Here is a 27,232-nt window from a genome sequence, read left to right on the forward strand (position 1 = left end):
ATCTCCGGCTCTCTGTTGTTTGAAACATGATCTCACTAAATTGCTTAGGCTGGCCTTGAACTTATAGTCTATCTGCCTTCTGAATAGCTGGGACCACACGTGTGTACCACCAGGATCAATAGTCTAAGGTAGTTGTTCCAACAGCAGTCCAGGCTGGCCCTACACCAGAGTTCCCTGGCTCTTTTACCTGCCACACCTGCTGTTGGTATGTGAGTCACACCTCATGTCTTAGATGTGATCTGGTAAACCTGTTCTAAAGAGTTCAAGGCTAGCATCAAGGTGGCGCATGCATATGGAGTTCATTTGTAGTGGCTGGAGGCCCTGGTGCACTCATTCCCTCTCTCTCTCAAATAAATAAAATAATTAAGTTAATAGTAAATTATTTTGAAAAAAGATAGAATGCTGGGCGTGGTGGCACACACCTTTAACCCCAGCACTTAAGAGGCAGAGGTAGGAGGGTGGCTGTGAGCTTGAGGCCACCCTCACACTAGAATTCCAGGTCAGCCTGGGCTAGAGTAAGACCATACCTTGGAAAAAATTAAAAAAAAAAAAATCCATGAAACTATGAGAAAAATTTTTGAAAAAAAATTTTTTTGAGGCGGGGTCTTCTTATATAGCTCAGGCTGACCCAGAACCAAATATGTAACTAAGAATGATCTTGAATTCCTGATCATCTAGCCTATATCTAACTTTTATAAACAACGTTGGGTTTAAGGCCTAAGTCTACGGAAAATTTGTTATGGGGTTTTCTATGTTTATGCTGTTTGATGTTCTCGCATGTTCTTTTTAAAGATACTAAAAAAGAGAGAGATTTCTATAAAAATAATTTTTATTAACAAAGTGGACCACAGCACACAGATGGATAGGTTCGTTTTGCTAATTTTGAGTATCGTCTTCAGAAGGTAAGCAAAAGGAGGACTAGTTTCACCTGCCTGAACACCGTGAAAACGGACTCGGGCCGCACAAGACGGCAGGTCAGTCATCTTTTGACATTCTTTTGGAAAGAGCTGCTGATGTGCTGTGTCACCCATTAGCTGCTCAAGAGTATAAAACTGAAAAGAAAATGACTCAAAGTTTGAAGGAAAAGTTCTTGCCTGAACCAGTGTGAGGATGTTACACCAGTAGATCCTGACCATAGTCAGTTATTTCCTTCCAGAGGACACCACGGTGATATGGCCAGCAGCCTTCCATGCCCTTCTTCACTCAGGTGGCCCGTGCTGGGAGCCAGGGTGTTGGGCCGGAGGATTTCAGTCTCTCAGAACTTCTGTAGGAATTTGAGAACAAGGTCCCGCAGTCGCACCCTTAGCATCTCATCGTTGTCACAGATGATATGTGTTGAATCTTCCTCAATCTGGATGAGTGTCTCAGCTTCCTGGAGCAGGACGATGTGGCCCTTGGCTGTGTCTTCCACCTTGATGTCACTGAAGCCATGCTGCTCCGAGAGAGAAAAAAGCAGATGGCTACTGTTAAAAGCAAGACCACTGAAAACAAAGGAGGGATGGTGTTTTTGAAATGCAAGATTTAAAACTGTTACTTTTGAGACTTGACTGAACATTCTAGAAAACTGGCTTTTTGACATTCCATAATACAGTTCTTCAGACTGCTATCAGGATTCAAAGAATTCAACCACAGGTTCACATTTATAAGAGGCCCCAAACAAATCTCATGAAAACAGCAGAATTTCTCAGCCTGCTTAGGCTTGTGTAAGTGACTCGAGCATATCCTGTGTTCAGGGAGGAATGCCAGGATGTTCTGAGCCCCTGGGAAAACTCCATTCCACACAGGAAAGCACCACTGTCCCGGGGGTCTGGCAACATCTGTCTAGCTGTTTCTAGTACCAGTTAAAGAATTTTTCTTAAAATCATACCTGTGGCTGAAAAGAAGCAGAAAGATTTGCCCATGCAGGACACCCACAGGTAACGACTGCAGATGTCTGCCTCTGGTTACAGGGAATACCAAGTGGTTTTGGACAAGCGTGGCAGTAAGGTGGTGAGGCCCGCAGGGGGACAGTCAAGCCCAGGGGCCTACAGGAGCCGGGTAGGCGGACTAGGTCGGGTCACCATGGGAAAGCAAGCTCTTTCTAAGCTTGAGACCCACAGACAGGGTCCAGGAATCCTTCATCTGTAGGCCATATGGGAGGATTGCGGTGAGCTGCCCCAGAAAAACCCAAAGATGGAGGAAGAGAACCAAGCTCGCCCTTTTAAAACAAGTTGGCAGCTGAGAGACTTAGTTTGGACAAGAAGGAGTTATTAATAGTTCAGTAGGGGTAAAATGTCCCTTCCCTTCTGTCATTAATTATTGCCATTAGTTATAGTTCTTCCCTCAAGAAACACACGTAGTGCCATCTTGAACCCATCCCTCTTCTGCCCTCGCAAGGACAGTGACCACTGACGTTCTGTGACTAAAATCAAAGTTACAAACACCTTTAAAGAGAGATGAATTTTCTGCTCATTGTAGTTAAGAAAACTCTCCATTGGGAGAAGCAGCCATAGGGACCTGGGAGATGGATGGCCACTGAGAGAGGAGGACAGTATCTCCCCAATTCACTTAGCACTTTTCTGTCTCGGAGTCACTGGACCATTTTTCCAAATTCCCAGGCCCCTGGTCATCCTTCCACCTGAGACAGACGTCCTGGAGCGCCAGCGGTCCACCTGTGCAGAAGCGCAGCTCCCTTTAAAGCCCGGCCTTCCCGCCCCCGCCTGCTGTGCTCCGGCAGGAGTCTTGCTCCAGGACTGGACAGGAAGGTATTCTCCTGACTCAGTTCTTCCTTACCTCCCCCGGCCCTGGGGCCTGCTATAACCCTGCACAGAGCAGACACTGCAGGACAGCGGGGAGTCAGTGAAAAGCAGCAGCCCCGGTTCCTGGAGCCATAGCGTGACCCCCACCGACCGCAGCTCACCTTCTCCAGGGTCTGCACAAACTGCTCCACGGGGATGGAGCCGCTCAACAGAGGCTTCGGGCCTCTGCAGTCAGGAATGTCCTCGCTCACCCGCTTCCTCTTCTTACCACCGGTGGGCTGCGCGGGCCTGGGAGGGGGCTAAGGCAGAAAGCAAGCACAGGGCTTTCACCAGAGACTCTGTCCTTTCCTTTGAGCTCCTTTTCTGATAATGACACCATAGGGTCCCAAGTGGCCTGGAATTACCCGTGGTGTGACAAGCCAGCGGGACTTGACTTCAGGCTCACCACCAGCTGTGGGATCCACATGAGTAATGCAAAGTTGAGATCTGCCTTTCCTCAAGACCCGCTCTCACATTTCCATTTTCATCAATTCACCTCAGTACTCGGTGAGTGAAGTCCTCGCTCAGACCGCTGGCAAGGACAGCCCAGGAGCCTGCTCAGCGTCACTCCGGGCCGAGGGGGCCGAGGGCATTCTGAGCGTTACTAGGAGGGCGCATATTGACAAATGGCAGCTCTCTGAAGGCGCGAAGGTAACACTCCGGAAGGAATTCTAGAGACAAGTGCTGCCCACTAGCGTGCCAGGCCTCAGGGCTTTGCAGCTTTGTGTGCTGTGCGTGAATTTCCACGTCTCCTCCAGCACCCACCTCGCCTCACCCTGCAGTGCTCAGCTGCGCCTCGACCCACACAGGCCTGGGGAGTTTCTGCCCATGCAAACTGGACTGAGCCTGCTACTTCCTGAGCAGGTGCCAGGACCAGATGCTACTGAGGAGGCCTTGCGTACTCTCCTCCCTCTCATCTCAGGCATATGGCCAGAGGACAAACTCAATGAAGAGGCCTCTTTGTTTCAAATACACATTTGCCAGCCCAGGGTCCAACTTCTGCTGCCCAAGAAGTGGTCTGTGGGCAGCTGGCCAGGCTGCCAGAGCCTCGCCGAGGGGAGCGGTCTTTCCCGGGTCCCCACCACCCTCACTACCTGAAGCACATGCTTGTTATCTTTAGTGTGCAGCACCGCTGAGACAGTTGCCAGGGAGATTCCAGGCTTGATCTCCATGGGCACCAGGGAGTCGGCGAGCTGAAAGTAAAGGCAGTTTCTGGTGAGCTCTAGGGAAGGAAGAGCCTCAGGATGGGCGGTGACTTGTGGCAGCTCAGTGCCCTCAGCACCTGCCCCCTCCTGGTCTGCTGGAAGGCCACCAACCATCCAGGAGGTGGAGCCTCTAATGGGGTACCAGGATGACTCACGCCTTGACTTTTTACTTACCACCACCATGATCTAAAATGAGTAAATGTTTAAAATGTATTGTGTGTGCCCACACAAATGTCCAAACTGTATCATGTGTGTACCCGCACAGATCTCTAAAATTTATTATGTGTGTACCCACACAAATCTCTCTTCAATACAGTGACAAACGGCGGGAACAAGAAGAAGGAAACGAAGGTGGCTGAGAGAACTGACAGAGTCCAGTCTTCAGCACCTTCGGGGGCCTTCACAGAACCCGAGCACTGACCGTCAGTATGCTGGATGGAGTGACTTCTAACTCCTTGACCTCATACAGTGGACACAGTTCGTACTGTGGGCGGGCTGGCTGGCTGGCTGGCTCTCTCCCTATGAACCTGGGCCATTAGACTTTGCAAGCAAGCATTTATAACCGCTGAGCCATCTCTCCAGCATCTGACCCTGATTTTTTTTTTTTTTCAAGGTAGGGTTTCACTCTGGCCCAGGCTAACCTGGAATTCATTATGTAGTCTCAGGGTGGCCTTGAACTCACAGCAATCTGCCTCCCAAGTACTAGGATTAAAGATGTGCACCACCATGCCTGGCCTGACCCTGATTTTTAAAGACATGAGACAAAAAAGTTTGAGGATGAAAAGGGTATCCAACCTTTTGACACTGTCATCTACAAATGTGTTGGGCTGCATTCATGAAGCTATCCTGGGATGTATGTGACTGCATGTTTGACATACGTGGTAGAGTGTTGAAATCTAAACCTAGCCATGTCAAAATGAGACAAAATAATTCAAACATATGAAGCCAGTGTCTGTTACTTTAAAATGAGCGAAATGTAAATGTAACAGGAAGAGACCTGGGTTTGAGATCACAGGCAGCAAGTTAGAAGGGATAGTTAACTTCATTCTGGTGTTCAAACTTGGTCCTTTTTGAAGCAGGGAGGTTGCTTTTGTTTCTTCTATTTAAAAAATCATTAGCCGGGTGTGGTGGCACATGCCTTTAATCCCAGCACTCAGGAGGCAGGCGTAGGAGGATTTCGGTGAGTTTGAGGCCACCTTGAGACTACAGAGTGAATTCCAGGTCAGCCTGGGCTATAGTGAGACCCAACCTTGAAAAACAAAACATCATTATTTGGGATGGGGAGATGTTAAAGACACTTGTAGGCACAGCCTGCCAGTCTGGGTTCAATTCCCCAGTGCCCATGTAAAGCCAGACACAGAAAGTGGAGCAAGTGTCTGGCATTCTGTTTGCAGTAGCAAGAGATCCCAGCATGCCCATACATGCACATGTGCAAGTAAGCACTGTCAATGCCAAATTGCTAAAACAATGCAGACAACATTAAGCTAGTGGAGTGGACAGCCGGGAACCAAAGCCCCATTAGTTCCAAGTCCAGAGGAGACCACTGAAGGACAGCTGCTCAGATGAGCCTGGCTGCACTTGCAGGCCTAACTGGTCACCCAGAGAGGGCGGGACGAGCCCCCCATGCCACCTCCCTCATGACTGAGCGAGGATAAGAGGAACTGCTCAGCCAGTTAATTAGGAGGTCCTTAGCCAGAGAAAGAGTTTGTGATGCTGAGTTCACAAGCCATAACTAAAAATTTATATTTTTTCCTTTGAGAGAATTAAGATTCCAAACATCCACATGACCTTCAGTGCAGTGAGCTTGAGAAGTTGTGTATGTATCTCTGTAGCAGTTTATTGCTTATTTTAAAAAAATCTGAGTAGTGTGTTCCTATTTGTGTGAGTGCATGGGGAGCCCCGGGGTACACGTGGAATGTCTCCCTCAATCCCACTCCTTATGGAGACAGGGTCTCTTCCTGCATCTGTGGCTCATCAATTTGGATAGATTAGCTACCAGGACACCCTAGGGATCCCTCTACCTTCACCTCCCCAGTACTGGCTTTTATGAGGGTGCTAGTGAGCCAAACTCTGGTTCTCATCCTCAGACAGCAAGCACTTTACTGACTGAGCCATCTCCCACCCCCCCCCAAATCTTCAAAATCAATTAATAAACCTTGTAAGGAAATCAGTATCACTGCTTTATAATTACAATCTGGTTGAGCCGGAATCTCCAAGCTGACGAATTCATCTTGATCATCAGACCTCCTGCCGGACACCTCAGAATCTCTTTTGGCAGTGAAATCCCTCCCCAGGAGATGAAGGCTTGCTGTGTGTGGTGTAGGCAGGTGTGCTTTTGGCTTTGCAGAGGATTGAGATGGGCTCTGCTGGCACACCGGGGTACCCTGTCCTTAACATCTTTAGCTGCCAACACACTGGCCACTCACAGCACAGTACAGGGAAAACCCTCCCAGTGAACCACAGTGACAGAAAAATGGTTACAAAATGGGATGGTTATGTGCTTTTACAAGCCATAGTTAAAAAATGATTGCCTGCTTTCAAAAACTCGTGTTGTTGGTTTCCATCTTCTTTACCTGTCATTTCTAATCGAGGAAACAGAACGTGTAGTTAACTCTGGAAAATAATCAATGAGAAGCTGGGGGCTGATGCTGGTCAGAGCCATGGGAAGAGCAGCCCTCGAGAGCCCAGATCCCAGGTCTGGATATATTGTGTCTAAATCTCAAAACCCAGGGCGAGTTTTAGACACATGGGCTGCACAGTACCTTCTTATTGTGCGTGTGAGCACAAAGAGGCATCAGGAGCCTCTCCCTGCTTGACACCACCACTTCAGGAGGGGTCGTTTGCCCTTGCTCTCTTCCCTAAACGAGTCACCTGGGCACAAGGGCGCTTGATGGCTCTGTGCACAGCAGGCCTTTTACATGTGCTTGCTGCACAGTGAACATCTCAGAGAGCTGGAAGATCCTCAAATAGACAAAGCCCTTTGAATCGTGCTAAGGTGGGTGCAGAGAGTAAGTTTACAGTTCCTCCTTCTTGTTATTCTTATGGCCTCCCTGTCTCTGAATGCATAAACTTGTCCCTTACTCATGGATGAGGGCCTGGGAAATCTGCCACACCCCACTGTCCAAGGCCTTGGCTGGCTGCTCAGTGCTGCTGGGCATTAATGGAAGAAGCAGTCCTGGAAGCCACAACGCCCTGAAAATCCACCCTCTCCTCCCAGTTACTTTCTGATGGGTCTGTGCTCGTTCCTTCCTTCAGACTAGCCACTAACTCAAGGCCACTGCTGGCCCATTTTCCTCAGGAGACGCAAGTGGAAACGTGAGTTTAAGCAGCTCACCTCCGGCATGATTTCGATCTTCTCATAGCGCCGCTTGAAGGGCAGGGCGAGGACCTCAGCCCGCCGGTAGGACATGGCTGGAGGCTGGCAGTCGATCATCAGGTCCATCCTGTGGGACTGGGTCGGGGGCGGCTGCGTGTACTGCTCAGGACAGACCACGTGCAGGGGCTGAGGAGCAGAGGGACAGGGAAGCTGTGGGAAAAGGCAGGAAAGCAGACCCCTCCGGATTCTTCCTGCCTGAGCTCCTAGCATCTGGATGTTCAGTACCATGCTGTTTTTGTTACTATGGCTCTGTAGTATAGGTTAAAATCAGGTATGGTGATACCACCAGCCTCTTTTTTGTTGCTCAGTATTATTTTAGATATTCGAGGTTTTTTGTGATTCCAAATGAATTTTTGGATTGTTTTTTCTATTTCCATGAAGAAAGCCTTTGGAATTTTGATAGGGATTGCATTAAATGTGTAGATTGCTTTAGGTAAGATTGCCATTTTCACGATATTGATTCTTCCAATCCAGGAACAAGGGATGTTTCTCCACTTTCTAGTGTCTTCTGCAATTTCTCGCTTGAGTGTTTTAAAGTTCTCATTGTAGACATTCTTTACTTCCTTGGTTAGGTTTATTCCAAGGTATTTTATTTTTTTTTGATGCAATTGTGAATGGGAGTGATTCTCTGATTTCATCCTCTGTGTGTTTGTTGTTAGCATATATGAAGGCTACTGATTTCTGTGTATTTATTTTGTATCCTGCTACATTGCTGTAGGTTTTGATCAGCTCTAACAGCTTGCTAGTAGAGTCTTTACGGTCCTTTATGTATAGAATCATGTCATCTGCAAATAATGATAACTTGATTTCTTCCTTTCCAATTTGTATCCCTTTTATGTGTGTCTCTTGCCTTATTGCTATGGCTAAGACTTCCAAAACTATATTAAATAGAAGTGGGGACAGTGGACACCCTTGTCTTGTTCCTGATTTTAGTGGAAAAGTTCCAGTTTTTCCCCATTTAGTAATATGTTGGCTGTAGGCTTGTCATAAATAGCCTTTATTATATTGAGATATGTTCCTTCTATTCCCAGTCTCTGTAGGACTTTTATCATGAAGGGATGTTGGATTTTGTCAAATGCTTTCTCTGCATCTAATGAGATGATCATGTGATTTTTGTCCTTCAACCCGTTTATGTAATGTGTTACATTTATAGATTTGCGTATGTTGAACCATCCCTGCATCTCTGGGATAAAGCCTACTTGATCAGGGTGAATGATCTTTTTGATATACTCTTGTATTCTGTTTGCCAATATTTTGTTGAGAATTTTTGAATCTATGTTCATGAGGGAGATTGGTCTGTAATTTTCTTTTTTTGTTCTATCTTTTCCTGGTTTTGGTATCAGGGTGATGCTGGCCTCATAGAAGGAGTTTGGTAGAATTCCTTCTTTTTCTATTTCCTGGAAAAGCTTAAGAAGCAATGGTGTTAGCTCTTCCTTAAAAGTCTGGTAAAATTCAGCAGTGAATCCATCCGGGCCTGGGCTTTTTTTAGTTGGGAGATTATTGATAACTGTTCGGATCTCCATGTTTGTTATAGGTCTATTTAAGTGATTAATCTCATTTTGATTTAATTTAGGTAGATCATATAGATCAAGGAAATCATCCATTTCTTTCAGATTTTCATACTTTGTGGAGTATATGCTTTTATAGTATGTCCCTATGGTTTTTTGAATTTCTCTGGAATCTGTTGTGATGTTACCTTGTTCATCTCTGATTTTATTAATTTGTGTCTCTTCTCTCTTTCTTTTGGTCAGATTTGCTAAGGGTTTATCAATCTTGTTTATCCTTTCAAAGAACCAACTCTTTGTTTCATTAGTTCTTTGGATTGTTCTTTTTGTTTCTATTTCATTAATTTCTGCCCTAATCTTTATTATTTCTTCCCGTCTACTAATTTTTGGTTTGCCTTGTTCTTCTTTTTCCAAGGCTTTAAGGCGAAGCATTAGGTCGTTTACTTGCGACCTTTCTAATTTCTTAATATAGGCACTTAAGGCTATAAATTTACCTCTTAGAACTGCCTTCATTGTGTCCCAGAGATTTTGGTATGTTGTGTTCTCATTATCATTTGACTCTATAAATTTTTTGATTTCCTTTTTGATGTCTTCATTGACCCACTCATCATTTAGTAGTGTATTGTTTAGTTTCCATGATTTTGTGTATGCTCTATAGCCTTTCTTGCTACTGATTTGTAGTTTAATTCCATTGTGGTCAGATAGAATGCAAGGAATTCTTTCAATTTTCCTGAATTTGTTAAGATTTGCTTTGTGTCCTAATATGTGGTCTATTTTAGAGAATGTTCCATGTGCTGCTGAAAAGAATGTATATTCTGCAGCCTTTGGATGAAATGTCCTGTATATATCTGTTAGGTCCATTCCTTCTATGACCTCATTTAGTCCAGATGCCTCTCTGTTTATTCTTTCCCTGGATGACCTGTCAATTGATGAGAGTGGGGTGTTAAAGTCACCCACCACCACTGTGTTTGGTGTTATCTGTGACCTTAGTTCTAATAGTGTTTGTTTGACGAATTTGGGAGCCCCCATGTTAGGTGCATATATGTTTAGGATTGTAATGTCCTCCTGTTGGAGTGTGCCCTTAATCAATATAAAGTGACCTTCCTTATCTTTCTTGACTAACGTCAGACTAAAGTCTACCCTGATTTTTTGACATTTTTTTTCTTTTTTTTTTTTTTTGAGGTAGAGTCTCACAGAGGTCTAGGCTGACCTGGAATTCACTATGTAGTTTCAGGGTGGCTAATTATGCCTCCCAAGTGCTGTGATCAAAGGCGTGCGCCACCATGCCCAGCTAACAGTTTGCTCTGCGGTGTACATGCTGGTCCTCAAAAGTAAATGTTTCTGCTTTCGCTTTGCTCTCACTTTCTCCAGAGGGAAAACTGTGCAGCAGGGAGATGGTTACTGTAAGTTGCAAGGGCAAGGCAGGACCCAGCACAGCAGTCTACGCACATCTGAACTGAAGATGGGCTCGTAGGCAGGCAGGCATCCTTCCCTTCACACCACAGATGTGCACACCACACCAAGGTGACACACGCACACACACGCTTGCCTCCTCACCTGAACTTCTTTCAGCAGCTTAGACACCTGGATGAAATTCAGCCTCGTGTCGATGGGGCAGTAGATGCACTTCATGGCCAACGGCTGGTAGGGAGCCAGAGCCTCCAGGTAGGAGAAGTCGGGTTCTAGGAGAGTGCACAGAGGGAGTCTTAACACACAGGTGACAGGCACTGCCAAGTGAGGTGGCAGCTGAAGTGGTCAGGGTCAAACAGATGGTGAGTGTGGTAGCAAGGGATCAAGTAAGGAGTGTGGGCTGTGGGAGGAAAAGGAGACCCAGAAGGAAAGGAAGAGGCGGGTGACCGCTGTGTGGTGGATCTGGCATTGGAGGCAAGGGTGCAGGCGTCAAGTTTTCAACATAAGCAGAGAGGGAACAAACAAGAGAAAGTTCTTTGCTGCAGAATGTCAACTAATAAATTAAACTAATGAACCAGGTGTGGTGGGGCACACCTGTAATCCCCGCACTGTGGAGACGGAGGCTGGACTGCTAGTTCAAGGCCAGCCGGGGATACACTGTGAATTCAAGAGTGGCCTCTACTACACAGTGAGACCCTACCCACTACCCGAAAAAAGTGGAAGAAATGGTTGTAAAAAATTTGCAATCTGGGGGCTGGAGAGATGGCTTAGTGGTTAAGTGCTTCCTGTGAAGTCTAAGGACCCTGGTTCAAGGCTCGATTCCCTAGGACCTACATTAGCCAGATGCACAAGGTGATGCATACATCTAGAGTTCATTTGCAGGGGCTGGAGGCCCTGACATGCCCATTCTCTCTGTCTGTCACTCTCAAATAAATAAATAAAATAAAAATAAACAATTGTTTTAAAATTTGTAATCTGGCAAGCATCACAGTAATTTATTCAGAGTGTAATCTTCAATACATACCTCAGAGGCAGTGAACAAACCCCAAGCCCATGTCAATGAATGCTTCTGCTTAGATAGTCACACACCCACCAGGAAGCACCGACCCCACAACTAGGATGGGCAGCCTCTGCAATACTGTTCAGTTTTACACTTGAGAGGCCAGCAGTGGCCTGCTCGGCAGGGGTCATTCACGTCAGAGCAGCTGCCCACCCAGAGCCAAGACAACCAGCTCACTGCTGATGGGACAAATGACACAGCGATCCGCAGCATGGATTGTGCCAATGAGGTAACCACTACACATGAACCTCTGGCTCACGTCACCGGTACCCAGTGTCTTCGGGACAAGGGACAGAACTTCCTGAACTGCCACTTCCAGAGGACCATGTTAGCCTTAAGGAGGCCACAGGCTGTAACCACCCAGGCAGGAGAGGAGAGGTTCTATCTAAAGAGACGTGCGAGCTCTCCCTTAGGCTATCCATACATGGAATCAGCGGATTCCAAGGCATCGAAACTTGCCCAGGAATCCATTGATGAAGGAAGGGAAAGGCTGAAGCCTGGCTCTGGCCTCCTAGGAAGAGATCTCATACAGTTTGACAACTTATTGGATCTTCTTGCACCGCTGATGGGAGCCCATAAATCATAGGTGAGGGAAGTGTGGAACCACACTCTCACCAGGGCTGCTTAATTACGCATACCTTTCAATGTCTATTTAAACCTAAATCTCATGTCAGTGCCTTGAATATGGACTTCTGATCAAGAGACTCCTTTACTTATTCCTGTTTCCAATGTGGCTCCTTGAATAAATATTCCTCTGCATGATTACTTGACTCTCTAATTGGCATGTTGGGCACGGGTGACCAAGTCTACCTTGTTAGGGCAGCCAGAGCTCAGGCAGGCCCTCTCACACTAACATTTATGGTAACAAGGCCACCACCCCCCCCCCCCCCAGGCAGAAATAATGCATAGCAGTCATACTACAGTGGAAAAGGTGGTCAGAGCTTGTCCTTGCACAAGCAGATGTCAGAAGTGACATACTACTGTGGACACAGAAAACCAGCTTGAATGTCAGCATACCCACAGTTGTCATGAGTGAACCCACAGCATTAGATGCCTTCTTAGCTGCTGGGTGGGAGAGTGAGCTAATATGGAGCTAAGACTCCCTCTTGTGCCTGTGCAAACCCTGTAACCACTCATCAGGGGACCAAAAGACAGCAACCTTCGTCCCATCCACACAGTGTTCTCTGGATGACCTCGTCAGTAGTAAAACCCTGGCAACAAGCAAGTTCTGGAAATCACAAACTGGCAGCTTATAGTCAGTCTCAGGAAGAGCAAAGCAGTTCTCAGAGGCTCTCTTGACATGCTCTGCTCAGCTGTGGCATTCAGAACTGACCTTACATAGCCAGGCCACAGTGTCCTTCTACCGGACACACAGACTTTAGAGTGCTGGCATCAGACATGACCATTCACTGGCCAGGAAGAATACAGATGCTATGACGCTGTCCCCCGACACTAAACCCCAACACAAAACCCCACCACCTCCCAAGCCCAACACAAGCAAACATTCCCTAACCCGCTTCTATTCTTGCTTTCTAGACAAGATTATACTGAGGTTCACTGAAGAATTCTTAGATTGGGTTGTATCATCACCCAGTGCAGTGATTCCAATGTTCATGAACTTATACCCAAGCCCGGCGCAGACCCCACGAGAGGGTCTCTACCACACGAATACCCCAGTGCTTCTCCCTGTAATGAGGCAAGAAGCCCACCTGTTTACTGTAGCCATGGTCCTGGTGGTCCCTAGGTCGGGCTGCTGAGGCTGGGCATAGCCAGAGTGTCACGGAGCCCGGTGGTTTTGTTCTAACTAGACTATTCCAAAACCCACGTCTTAACAGGCACAGGGACCCTGTTAAGGGAGGAGGTCAAGGATGCCATGTCAGCAGCTGGGTGGGCCAGGTCCTCTTCTGAAGACAAGGAGTGCTCCCCCAAGTCCTCGCACAACCCAGGTGAGGGTACCAATGATCCCATTTGCAGCAAAGCCAGTGAGACTAGGGATGGGGCTTCGCTGGGGCGACAGCAACTGGAGCCAGATTTCAGATCAGAGGTTTGTACTTCACAGTTTGTAAGATTTCCAAATGCCGAGGCTGCTTGCGGATCTTACGTTGATAGAGCAATGTGACGATTACCTAAGTGACTCCACTACTTGACCTCACCTCACTACAAGCTCCGTCCTTCCCCGAGAGGCTTGTCTCTACAATGCCTGCAAGCCATAGGAAGCAGCCAATGGTTAAAAGATCCAGCTTAACAAACACTTTCCAAATGATAAACCAGGGCTCGAGAGATGGCTCTTGCCTGCAAAGCCTAAGGACCCAGGTTCAATTCCCCAGTAACTGTGTAAAGCCAGATGTACAAGATGGTGCAAGCATCTGGAGTTTGTTTGCAGTGGTAGGAGGCCCTGGAATGCCTATTCTCTCTTCCTCTCAAGTGAATAAACAAAATATTTTTTAAAAACGTTGCTAGGATTTTGGTGGTTCTCAAAACTTTACAAAATCCTATCATAAAGCAGCTCAGCAGATTTCTGTATCGGGAAACAAAAATTGAACAGACATGAAGTTGTGTTGGACACTCAAGTCCTCCAAAAGCACCTATGGCTTTACTCTTACTCCTTCTCCTGTACTTGGATTTTTACTTGTGGAGATAAGGTCTTTCCTATGCAGCCCCGGCTGCTCAATCCTCCTGCCTCAGCCTCCTGAGTGCTGGCATTCCCAGTGTGTGCTGCCATGCTTGGTGCTTATGGGGTTTTAAAAATTGGTTGGCACCTATGAATGATGTTCATACCTGGTCAGCGTATCCACTAATGGCTTGGTGGAATGTTAATAGTTACCTGTAAATATGACCGTGTTGAGACTGGATTTCCCCCAGAGCTCCATGAAGTGGACCACGTCCCCGAAGCGGAGGGAAGGGTGGCCGGTGAACACCACGCACGGCTGCCGGAAGTCGTTGCTGAAGTCGCCGTGGACGCTGGGGAAGTGCTTCAGCTTGTTCGTCTGGATGAGCTGGAACACAGTGCACACCCAGAGCCGTCAGCCGCCCGGTGCATGGCAGGACCAGGCGGAGGCACAGAAATGGTGTAAAAGCAAGAAAGAAATATTTGCAGAATATGTATCTGACAGGGAACTGTGTACGAACTCTTAAAACAAGAAAATCCACAACCTGATTACAAAAGAAGCACGGGAACTAAGAGACAACTCAGCAAACAAGGTTTACAAAGGTCTTATTAAATAAGCATATGTAAAGATGCTCAGTGGGCTGGGGAGATGGCTCAGTAGGTAGAGGCGCTTGCTTGCACAACCTTCCAGCCTGGGTTCAGTTCCTTAGCACCCACCCAGAACCAGATACCCATAGTGGCACATGCATCTGGAATTCCTCTGCTGCATTAAGAGGCCATGGTGTACCCATTCTCTCTCTTAAATAAATAAATAAGTAAATAAAATTTTGGGTGAGAGTTTGAGGGAGGGTCTTACTCTAGCCCAGGCTGACCTGGAACTCACTCTATAGTTCCAGGCTGGCCTCAACCTCCCAGCAATCCTCCTACCTCTGCCTCTCAAGTGCTGGGATTAAAGGCATGTGCCACCACGTCCAGCAAAAATACATTTTTTAAAGAGAAAACTTTGGGGCTGGAGAGATGCCTTAGTGGTTAAGGCGCTTGCCTGCCAAGCCAAAGGACCCCAAGACCACGTAAGCCAGGTGCACAAAGGGGCACATGCGTCCAGAGTTGGTTTGCAATGCCTGGAGGCCCTGGCACGCCCCTTCTCTATCTGCCCCCACCAAATAAATAAAGTTATTTTTTTAAAAGAAAACTTTGTGTGTGGAGAAGCATCTAGCATACCCAACCTAGCAAGCATCCCAACTTAGCACCACAATGGGGACTGTCAGCTGTTCTGAGACCCCAGGGCTGACTGGGAGCTGCTGCTCATTGCTGCCGTCACCTGCCAGCTGTCATCTCGCCACAGGATTGCAGTGCCTGTCACGCTCTAGCAGAGTGGCCTCCCCGTAGTGCAGCCGGCTTTCACACCCCCAGCATAGGAGAGCCGAACGACTGCCAGTTGAGGAGGTTTGCACACATGAGCAACATCATCCACAGGTCACCACTGCGTGACTTTTAGAACAGGTGGGCAAGTGTCATCCTTGGGTAACACGGACGTTCCTGAACTTCATCAGCTGGTTGTGACCTTATTTCAAGTGACTCTTCCTTGAAGCTTTCTGGCATTCTGGGAATGTGGGAATGACTTGAAGTCCTCAATGTCAGTTCAAATGTTTGAAGTACAGACACCTTTCCGACACACATGAATAGTGTGAGTCACCGGGTTCTGGCCACAATAAACACATCTGTTTGCAGCACGGCCCACCACCTTCACCCCGAGAGCTTAGGGCCATGCTGAGTTACTGTAGCACCCACAAAGATAAAACTAAAATAATTAAGATAAAGAACAACCCAAACTGACATCCCTTTTATAATTCCTCTGGCAAAAATCATTAGTGGCCCAGTTTAATGATGGGCAGCTGTTTAAAGTTTTTTGGAACCTGACAAGTCAGATTCTAACAGTGGCCATCTGTTGTATACTTGTGGCTTTTAAGGTATTACCTACAGTGATACAGGCAGAACCTGGAGTCCCAGTGGTCACTTTACAGAGGCTAAGATGAACTCACACCTGGAGTCCCAGTGGTCCCAGTACAGAAGGTCATGATATAGAAGCTAAGATGAATTCACCCATGAAGTCGCAGTGATTATTGTATGAAAACTATGATAAAGCCATTGTATTTGCCAATTGAATCTACTTTTCCAGCCAACTTGTGACACCTAACCTTGGGATATTAAGCTGTAGGGCAGGAGTTCTACTTAATAATTTGTTATCAGTATTATAGGCAGAACCCTTCATGGGCTTAACTTTCTACTAACCCAATGATGACAAATACATTTCAGAATGGCCAACTATGAGCTATTCATATTTCTAGATTTAAAAAGCATAGGTGGGCTGGAGAGATGGTTTAGTGATTAAGTCACTTGCCTGTGAAACCCAAGCGCCCATGTTCAACTCCCCAGATCCCACGTAAGCCAGACGCACAAGGTGATGCATGAGTCTAGAGTTCAATTACAGAGGCTGGACGCCCTGGCATGCCAATTCTTTCTCTCTCTGTGTCATTAAAAAAAAAAGGGCCAGTCTGTTGGGCTTGCCTTAAGAAAAAAACACATAAGGGCTAGAGAGATGGCTTAGCGGTTAAGTGCTTGCCTGTGAAGCTTAAGGACCCCAGTTCGAGGCTCGATTCCCCAGATTCCACGTTAGCCAGATGCACAAGGTGGCGCATGCATCTGGAGTTCATTTGCAGTGGCTGGAAGCCCTGGTGCGCCCACTCTTTCTTTCTCTCTCTCTACCTCTTTCTCTCTCTGTCTGTTGCTCTCACATAGATACATAAAATTTTTTTAAAAGGGCTGGAGAGATGGCTTAGCGATTAAGCGCTTGCCTGTGAAGCCTAAGGACCCCAGGTTGAGGCTCGGTTCCCCAGGTCCCACGTTAGCCAGATGCACAAGGGGGCGCATGCGTCTGGAGTTCGTCTGCAGAGGCTGGAAGCCCTGGCGCGCCCATTCTCTCTCTCCCTCTATCTGTCTTTCTCTGTGTCTGTCGCTCTCAAATAAATAAATTTAAAAAAAAAGTACTTTCAAAAAAAAAATTTTTTTAGAAAAGCACATAAGATCACCAATGATGTCTTTGTGGGTAAAAATATGGGAACCCTGGGCTGGAGAGATGAGATGTTCAGTGGTTACAATAACCTGTGTGCAAATGTGACGACCTGGCTTTAGCTCCCCAGTACCCACATGAAACCTGGTGTACTAGGTGGCACATGCATCTAGAGTTCTTTTGCGGTGGTGGGAGGCCCTGGTGCATCTATACTATCTCTCTTCTCTCTCAAATAAATAAAAATATTTTTAAAAAGTGGCAACCCTGGCTGGAGAGATGGCTTAGCGGTTAAGCGCTTGCCTGTGAAGCCTAAGGACCCCGGTTCGAGGCTCGGTTCCCCAGGTCCCACGTTAGCCAGATGCACAAGGGGGCGCACGCGTCTGGAGTTCGTTTGCAGAGGCTGGAAGCCCTGGCGCGCCCATTCTCTCTCTCTCTCCCTCTATCTGTCTTTCTCTCTGTGTCTGTCGCTCTCAAATAAATAAATAAAAAATTTAAAAAAATATTTAAAAAAAATAATGGCAACCCTGTCAGAAAATAAGTCCTAAAGAAAGGCTAACTGTTATCAGGGGAGAGGAAGATAGTTTCAGTGACAGTTCACAACAAAGTAGGTTTACTATACTTAATTTTCCAAGAGTATATTTGCAGTCTGAATTCTAACATGGGAATTATGAAGGGTATACAAACCAAGGTTGCTATACTATTAGGATATGAGGACTGAAAAGCAACTTCCTCAAGGCCTTCCTCTCGGAATCTTGGTTCATGCTTGAGACTGGGAAAACAGTTATATTTAATTTACTCTATATCAAACATATTTAGTTGTAAAACAAAATCCCTTAAAAACAGACATGTGTAAAAGCCAGGCGTGGTGGCGCACACCTTTAGTCCCAGCACTCCGGAGGCAGAGGTAGTAGGACTGTTGTGAGTTCGAGGCCCCCTGACACTACATAGTGAATTCCAGGCTAGCCTGAGCTAGAATAACACCCTACCTTGAAATAAAAAGGGAGAAAAAATGACAAACAAACCCAAAAGACATGGGTTTCTATCTATACTGAATATATATACCACCAACTTAATCCAATGCCACAAGATTCACTCTAGCTTTCTTTCAGTATCTTCAACTCCCAGTCAGTCCTGATTATTATTACTTCTTTTATTTTTTGAGGAAACTGAATGCTTGCACAAAGTCACATGGCCATCAAGAATGCACGAAGTCCAGGCACCTGGAAAATGCTGTCTGCTTCCCGTCATCACTGTCCCGCCCCTGTGGGACAACCACTGTCTACCTTCTGATGACACAGATTAATCTCTTTCAATTTATTATGTTTTTCAAAAAGTTTTAGTTGTTTTTTTTTTCTTTTTTCGAGGTAGGGTCTCGCTCTAGCCCAGGCTGACCTGGAATTCACTATGGAGTCTCAGGGTGGACTCGAACTCATGGCGATCCTCTTACCTCTGCCTCCTGAGTGCTGGGATTAAAGGCGTGCGCCACTACGCCCGGCTTGTTTTAGTTTTATGTTAAGTAAAATCACACCACACAATTCTACGCCTGGCTCTTTGTACTGGTGTTTGTGAAATCTATCTGTGGCATGGAGTGGGAGCTGACTCGTTCTCACTCGGGTACAGTATTCAGGCCGCAGACCCAGTCCAGTCCTGATGAGAACTGAGTCTAGAGTAGCTGTGTTGGCTGATCTCAACTGTCAACTTGACAGGATTCAGAGTCGCCATGGAAAGAAGTTTCTGGGCATGTGTGTGATGTTTTTTCTAGATTAGGTTGAGGTGGGAAGACACACTCTAAATGTGGGTGCCACTATTATATAAAAGTGAGGAAGCCGGCTGAGCACCAGATTGTCCTCACTGCTTCCTGACTGGGGGTGCAGTGTGACCACACCTCCTGTTCCTGCCTCCCCGCCTTCCCCGCCATGACGGACTACAACCTCAAACTACGAGCTGAAATCAACTTTTACTTTTCTTCCTTTCTTGTTTGTTTTTCTGAGGTAAGGTCTCATTGTAGGCCAGGCTGACCTAGAACTCACTCTGTAATCCCAGGCTGGCCTGGAACTCACAGAGATCCTCCTACCTCTGCCTCCCAAGTGCTGAGATTAAAGGCTTGTGTCACCACGCCCGGCAGCTTTTACTTTCTTAACCTGCTTTTGCCAGATATTTTTGTGCCAAAGGAAAAACAGTAACCATGACATCGGTACTCTTCCATAGGGTGACACGGAGACCATGAGCATGGATTTTGGTAGTACAACTATGCACATGCTCACGGGGAAAGATCACCAAGGCATGGAGTACATTGTACTGCTATTTTGATCACACCAAGCAGTTTCTGAAGGGTCATACCAACTGAGCATTCTTTTAATACAATATATAGCAAAATAGGTATTAATTCTATTGTCCAACAGGAGAATCATCAAATGCATTATAGCATATATATGTGATACAGTATTAACCTGTAGGCAGCAATAATGATAAGTAAAATGGAACCCATAGGAAAATGTCCAAGATAGAGCATTTGGTTAAAAGGAAAAAAAAAAAAAAAGGAAACACAGTTAGGTAATCAGTGCCATAGGCTCTGGAATGCCTCCCCCTCTCTCTCTAATAAACTTAAAAAATAATTAAAAAATAAAAAGTAACTACAACCTTTATATATGTGATTGACATGATTGGAAAGAATATCTGACAATAGACAAATATGTTACCTACACTTTAGCAGCAGATTTTAGGACAAGTCCTCAGAGTCCAGATCAGGAGTGGGCTGGGAACTATATAAACAGTGGTAATTGTAGGAAGGGTAGGACTCCTTACAACGTGCTCCTCCAGACATAAAATGGCCTGGATATCCATGACCTCACAGTGCCCGACACTAACTACACAAGACCATCATAATAGGAAAAGATCATGATATCAAAATAAGAGAGAGACTGATTGAGATGGGGAGGGAGTTCTCCATCGAGAGTGGAGTTTTCAAGGGGAAAGCGGGGGGGGGGGTAGGGAGAGGGAATTGACATGGGATATTGTTTCCAATCATGGAAGTTGTCAATAAAAATAAAGAAGAAAAAAAAACCTGGTAATCATAAGCTCTAGTACTTCATTAGTATCTTTTTTTTGGGGGGGGTGGGGTGGGGAGACCGTGGCAGGGGAAGTTGAGATAGTGTTTGCTGGAGCCCAGGCTGAACTTGAACTCATGATCCTCTGTACGTCATTCTCCCAAGGGCTGGGACTACCGTTGTGTGCCAAGAGACCCGGCTCCACACAGGGATATTTTAGAAGCAGTGACCAGTTATCCCAAATCTACACCATCTTTACATTTCCTTCACACCCCAGCGCAGTAATTGTTTTCTTACCTCTGCATGAGGAAACGGTGGCTCCGGGAGGTACACTTTACTCTGTTTGTTGTGACAAAGCCTTTGAAAGAGGAAAAAGGGATCCCCAGGTTAGGAAATGCGCATTGGGCATGTGCTGCCACCTAGTGGTAGTAGTGCAAATATTAAGTTCACTTACAATTCTCTGAATGCATTTTTCACAGCAGTTAAAAGCCAAAGGCTACAGGGCATTCGGGACATACATCTCTTGTGATACACACACACACACACACACACACACACACACATACACACATACATATATGTACATACATATATATTTAAACTTGAAAATTCATACTTTGTTAAAGAATTTTTTGTTGTTTATTTTTATTCATTTATTTGAGAGTGAGAGGCAGATAGATAAGAGAATGGGTGCACCAGGACCTCCAGCCACTGCAAAGGAACTCCAGATGCAGCGCCCTCTTGTGCATCTGGTTTATGTGTGTCCTGGGGAATCAAGCTTTGAACAGAGGTCCTTAGGCTTCACAGGCAAGCGCTTAACTGCTAATCCATTTCTCCAGCCCCACACTTTTTTTTTTAATATTGAATAATTAACAATTTTAACTCAACGTGCTGAAATGCAAAACATATTTCCAGCAACAAGATACAAAAAGTATGTATCTCATCATGAACATCAACTGATTAAAAATGAGGCTAAAAAGTTCAGTAAGTGTTTATACATTTGAATCTGGAACATCAACTTCCCCTAGAACTAACTTTTGAATCAATTTAGTAGAATGTTATTTCCAAAGTGGGAGTTAATTATTTATTCATTTTTAAAACATACTTTTTTTTCTTAAAAAAAAAACAAAACTAAGTTCCTGGGGGCTAGGGAAATGGCTTAGCGGTAAAGGTGCCTGCTTCCAAAGCCTGCTGAAGTCAGATGCAAAAAGGGGGACAAGCGCCTGGCGTTCTGTCTGCAGTGACACAAGATCCTGTCACCTCCACCGCCCCCACATACAACTAATTAAAACTAAGATTCTTGTTTTGGAATAATTTTAGATTTAAGAAAAAGCTGGAAAGACTTTAGCGTTTTCACGTCTCCAGTGTTAACACTTTACATAAGTGTAGGACATTAATCAAATTGAAAAATAAGCATTAGTTTTTTTTCTCTCTATCCTTCTTATCTTTCTGCCTGCCTACCTACCTGACCTGAGTAAAGGGCTCACTATGTAGCCCAGGCTGGCCTAAAACTCCCATTCCTCCTCCCTTAGCATCCAGAGTACCAGGATTTCTGGTGCACACTGGCTAAGCACATTAGGCACTTACATTTTGGAGGCCTCCCTTCCTCCTCTTTTTCTTTTCTCTTCTTTTTCCTTCCCTCCTTCCGTTTCTGTTTGGTGTGTGTGTTACACAAGAACTGTGCCATTAAGCTATGCTTCCGTCCCACCATTTATTATAGTCTACCAGACGGTCCAGATTTCCCACTCATGTCCTTTTTCTGTTCCAGGACCCAATCCAAGATTACATATTGCATTCAACAGTGATCAGTTTTGAGGAGAAAATCATCTATCTTTTCTGGGACATGGCTTTCTGATTTTGCACGTGCCCTATCCCATTAATAGCCGCACTGTTAGCTCCGGCTGGAAAGGAGCAGGACTCTCAGCCTGCAGACACTGTTAGTGTGATGGGTGCTGGTCACGTATGGCTTAATGTCAGGCTGGAGAGATGGCCTAGCAATTAAGCACTTGCCTGTGAAGCCTAAGGACCCTGGTTTGAGACTTGATTCCCCAGGACCCACGTAAGCCAGATGCACAAGGGACACATGCGTCTGGAGTTTGTCTGCAGTGGCCGGAGGTCCTGTTGCACCCATTGTCTCTCTCTGCCTCTTTCTCTCTCTGCCTGTCTGTCGTTTTCAAATAAATAAATAAACAATAGCAACAACAAAATACATAGATGTCTGTGATCTTGGCAAGGGAGCAACATGCCTATAAGCCCAGCACTCAGGATGTGGAGGCAGGAGGATTGTGACTTTGAGATACTAAGAGATGGACATATAGAAGTGATCACGAAATCTCACATTTGGTGAGAATAGGTACAGAGGTGCCTGGGAAAGGAAAATGCTACAGAAGTTTACAACTGATCAGTTAAAATGTGTGTGTGTTTTTTTTTTTTTTTTGGTTGTTGTTTGTTTGCTTTTGTTTTTCAAGGTAGGGTCTCACTCTAGCTCAGGTAGACCTGGAATTCACTATATAGGCTTGGTGGCCTCGAGATCATGGTGATCTACCTCTACCTCCTGAGTGCTGGGATTAAAGGTGTGCGCCGCCACCACACCCGGCTTTTACGCATGTGCTTTTTTTTTTTTTTTTTTTTTGAGGTAGGTTCTCACTCTAGCCCAGGCTGACCTGGAACACTATGTAGTCTCAGGCTGGCCTCAAACTCATGCCAATCCTCCTACCTCTGCCTCCCGAGTGCTGGGATTAAAGGTACACATGTCTGTTTTTAAGGGATTTTGTTTTACAAATAAATATGTTTGATATAGAGTAAATTAAATATAAATGTTTTCTCAAGGTTGTCTTTGTAGTCACCCATACACACACACACACACACACACACACACACACACACACACACACACACAGAGAAAAATACATTAAAAAAATAATGGTCTAAATGCAATGTGATGCTCTGGGTTGTGTATTTTAACACAAAAAGTGTAGCAGTTGAAAAACTGGTACATTTGGGGCTGGAGAGATGGCTTAGCGGTTAAGCGCTTGCCTGTGAAGCCTAAGGACCCTGGTTCGAGGCTCGGTTCCCCAGGTCCCACGTTAGCCAGATGCACAAGGGGGCGCACGCGTCTGGAGTTCGTTTGCAGAGGCTGGAAGCCCTGGCGCGCCCATTCTCTCTCTCTCCCTCTATCTGTCTTTCTCTCTGTGTCTGTTGCTCTCAAATAAATAAATAATTAATTTAAAAAAAAAAAGAAAAACTGGTACATTTGAAAATAAAGACTGGAGCTATTAATATGCTAATATTCTGGAGATTTTGGGGATTTTTTTGGTTTGTTTTGTCTTTTTTTTTTTTTTTTTTTAAGCAGGGTCTCACTGTAGCTCAGTCTGATCTGGAATTCATGGTATCTTGAATTTACACCAATCCTCCTACCTTATTCTCCCAAGTTTTTTTTTTTTTTTTTTAATATTTATGAGGAAAGAGAGAGAATGAATGGGCTTGTTAGGGCCTCTTGCCACTGCAAATGAACTCCACATGCATGCATCACTGTGCACCTGGGTTTAGCATGGGTACTGGGGGAATCAATTCAGGCCAGTAAGCTTTGCCAGTAAGAGGCTTTAACCACTGATCCATCTTTCCAGCCATGTTTTATTTATTGTTTTTTAAACAGATCCTAGGTAGGCTATCCTTGAACTCCGAATCCTTCCTCTATCTCCTAAATGCTGAGATTATATTCCTACACCACTATATCTAGCTATAATATTTACTTCTTTGTTTTAAGTAATATGAGAGGTTTTAGCATAGGTGACACTGAGAGACAGGTATGTGGGATATCTGTATTTTAGTTAAACTCTTCTATAAATCTAAAATCATTCCAAACTACAAAATTTATTATTACTAAAACAGAAAAAAATAATAAAGACAAAAATCAAAAGGTGTCCAACTCAGACAAATGTCTATAGAATTTTAAGTTAATATCTTTGAATCTATACATAAGAGGGTCAAATGGTAAGAGAAGCACAAAGCCTCTGAGAAGTCAATGGACAGAAAATGGAATAATTTACATAAAAATGTTTCTGGCAAGCAATTTAAGTTCAGATAATGAACATTAAAATATTTATAGCCTTCGTTCCAGTAACTCCACTTGGTAATTTACCTAAGGCAAACGATTTCATCATAGATACACAGAATGATATTAATTGAAGATTTATTACTAACAGCCAAAAAAAGTTCCAAGAAAAGCCCTTACATCCAATAACAAAATAATAAACTAAACCATATATAAGTGATGTAAAAATGAGATAATACTGCAGTCATGTGTTCTCCAAGTTTTCCCTTTTTTTAAATTCCCAGACAGGGTCTTGCTGTATAGCAGATAGGCTGTCCTTGAACTTAGGATACTTTGCCTCAGTGAGAGTGGGGATAACATGTGTGCACCTTAAAGACTTTATGATAGCAGTTTAATTTAATTCGTTCTAATTCATTTTTTCAAGGTTGAAGATGGAACCCAGGGCTTAGCCCATGCTAGGCAGGCTTCCTATCTGGAGCGCAGCCCCACCCTACTCCAGTTCTTTAAAAAAGGATTTAAAAGCAAATAGTTACACATTGCAAGATATCTCAAAAAAAAAATTAACTACTGAATGTAGGAGGAAGAAATATACCAGAATCCTAGCAGTGACGCTGGCTCGGCATAGCTGAATTGTGGGTCAGGATTCCCACTGCTTTCTTTTATTTACTTTTTTTTCCATGGTAGGATTTCACTGTAGCCCAGGCTGACCTGGAATTCATTATGGAGTCTCAGGGTGGCCTTGAACTCATGGCGATCCTCCTACCTCTGCCTCCCAAGTGCTGGGATTAAAGGCGTGCACCACCAGACCCAGCTCCCACTGTTCCTAATATATATATATGATATATTATGTATCTATTAGGAACTAACCAATATCTATAAAACACAAAGATCTTATAGTCCCCATCTTAGCAGTCTTGAATTCTATCCAGTGAGGCATTCTAGAAAGATCTGTAGTCCTATCATTGTAGTAGTCCTGCACTCTAACCAGTGAGTCATTTCAGAAAGATCCTATCTATAGTCTTTTCATCTAAGCAGTGCTGGATGAACCTGGACTTGAGGCCACAGATCCAGGAAGCAGCCTGTCCATGGGCCACATGGCTGCCCTGGAGTATGCTTTGTAATATTTTTACTCAGGGTCTCGATTATGCAAGTGACACAGATATTCTGTATTCAGTAAATTACCTTCCCATTTTGGAAGAAGACCCTGTGCACACAGGGACGGAATCAGTGACAGTGGACAACGAGACAGAGGGTTAGCATGTGCGTGGAAGGAGGAGCCTCTGGGTCCACACACAGAGAGAAAGACCAAAAATAAATGGGGAGACAAAATGTACTTAGAGTTGTGGGGAGGGGGGTGGTGGACTATTGGGATAGATTGTGACATAATGGTACAACAATTCCTTTGTGAATAAGAATGTTAGTAAGTGCGCTGTCCATTTGGTAACCATACCAGTAAGACAAACTATCGTGTTTCTCATAGCTCCTGAACTTTTAGAAATTAACAAGTTGGTTATAAAAATTAACCTACTTCGCCAGGCGTGGCAGTGCACGCCTTTAATCCCAGCACTTGGGAGGCAGAGGTAGGAGGATCGCCGAGAGTTTGAGGCCAGCGTGAGACTACATAATGAATTCCAGGTCAGCCTGGACTAGAGCAAAACCCTACCTCGTAAAAAAAAAAAAAAAAAAAAAAAAAATTAACCTACTTCTATCTCTTCTTGTTGGCCAAAGGAATTAGATGCAAACATACATCTAAATAAAATTTAAAAAGGTTCGATAACCTCATACTGTTGGATTATGTGCTCACCCTAGGAGCTGATCAGCTTCCTGCTGTAGAAAAACATGATTTGACAACATGAACTTGGGCTTGGACATGTTTTTTACCTTTACCATTGCAGCAGGCAGAAGGCAGCATGTGAGGAGGTGTAAGTACTGAGATGCTGTAAGTACAGGCCTCTTTCGTCCTTCCTTGATTGGTAACTATTCTTCCCCATAGTCTACTATCCTAGCAAGGTAACAGGTCTGATTTTCCACAACACAATCTATTGACCACAGACACACAATAAAATGAAAGTTTCAAGCACTATGAGAGAACAGGGTTATTTCCACTCCTCCTGCTGGAATACAGTCAAATTGAACTCGTAGAGAACACTGACATACCACTCAGCAAAAATCTGGGAAAACTCCAGTGAACTGTTTGCCACCGGGGAGATGAAGTAGAAAGGGGTGCTGGAGAGGCCGGCCGAGTCGACGTACTGATACAAGCACTCCAGGAGGTCATAGATCACTCCGGAAGGGTAGCAGGGGACCAACACGTTTCCTCCATTCCGAACTGTGAGAGCTGGAAAAGTTGGAAAACAGTACCAAAAGGACAGTTTTAAAAAAGTGAAATCAACTTTTAAAATAACAATTACGTTTCTTTGGTTCCTCTACATCTGGCGTGTTTCTTTTGTTCTGATGCTGGGTCTTACTACCTGGTTGTGAACTCTCTTGATCCTCCTGCCCTAGCCTCCTCACTCACATGTATGATAATCTAATTTATTAGAGGAACACCCAAAGTGGGGGAATTTAGAGGCTGGAGGCTGACTGCCTTCAAGTCCCTGGGAGCACAGTGAGCAACAAGGTTTAGGGCTTTAGTAACCCAATGGCACCTGAGCTTTGGGACAGAACCTCCAAGCTCCTTCTCTTTCTACATCCTGCTCAAGCTGGAAGGGCTTGTCTCTGTGCACTCTCTGACCATGGCTGAATGACCTGGAAGGAAACAGGTTAAGTTCGCATTCCTTCAGTTGAATTTTCTTTCATGATTTCAAGGTACATCTTATTTTAAATCGATGAAATTAGGTATCCAGAAGGGAACTGCGACTTGTGATCACACTGTGAGTATTCACACTGCACACTCAGGTCTTCTTTAAACAACTGGAGGAAGTGGCTTTTGCACACAGAATCTGAGGACTGGCTGCCTCAAGTCCTCCTAGTCCACTCCCACTCTGAGGCGACGGCTGCAGAACTAGTGACCTGTCACTACTGAAACATGTCACAAAGGGAAAAAAAAAATCAGAGTCTGTGATGATGGCCCAGGAGCATGGATCTAGTCCTGCCTTTACACAGGTCAGGAGCACAGGA

General features: G+C 45.1%; 1 protein-coding gene across 1 annotated transcript in view; it reads right to left on the reverse strand.

The window, feature by feature from the left end:
• Positions 1-811: 811 nt before the first annotated feature.
• Positions 812-27,232, reverse strand: part of Ints9 (integrator complex subunit 9) — a 102,209-nt gene continuing 75,788 nt past the window's right edge. Inside the window, exons 10-17 of the mRNA XM_045131125.1 lie at positions 26,270-26,450; positions 20,356-20,416; positions 14,158-14,329; positions 10,421-10,545; positions 7,317-7,484; positions 3,872-3,970; positions 2,900-3,037; positions 812-1,432 (exon numbers count right to left, since the gene is read on the reverse strand). Of these exons, the coding sequence (XP_044987060.1) occupies positions 1,256-1,432; positions 2,900-3,037; positions 3,872-3,970; positions 7,317-7,484; positions 10,421-10,545; positions 14,158-14,329; positions 20,356-20,416; positions 26,270-26,450 (1,121 nt within the window). The 3' untranslated portion in view covers positions 812-1,255. The remainder of the gene's footprint in view (positions 1,433-2,899; positions 3,038-3,871; positions 3,971-7,316; positions 7,485-10,420; positions 10,546-14,157; positions 14,330-20,355; positions 20,417-26,269; positions 26,451-27,232) is intronic.

Source organism: Jaculus jaculus, chromosome 12 (genome assembly GCF_020740685.1).
Source record: "Jaculus jaculus isolate mJacJac1 chromosome 12, mJacJac1.mat.Y.cur, whole genome shotgun sequence".
Lineage (NCBI taxonomy): Eukaryota > Metazoa > Chordata > Mammalia > Rodentia > Dipodidae > Jaculus > Jaculus jaculus.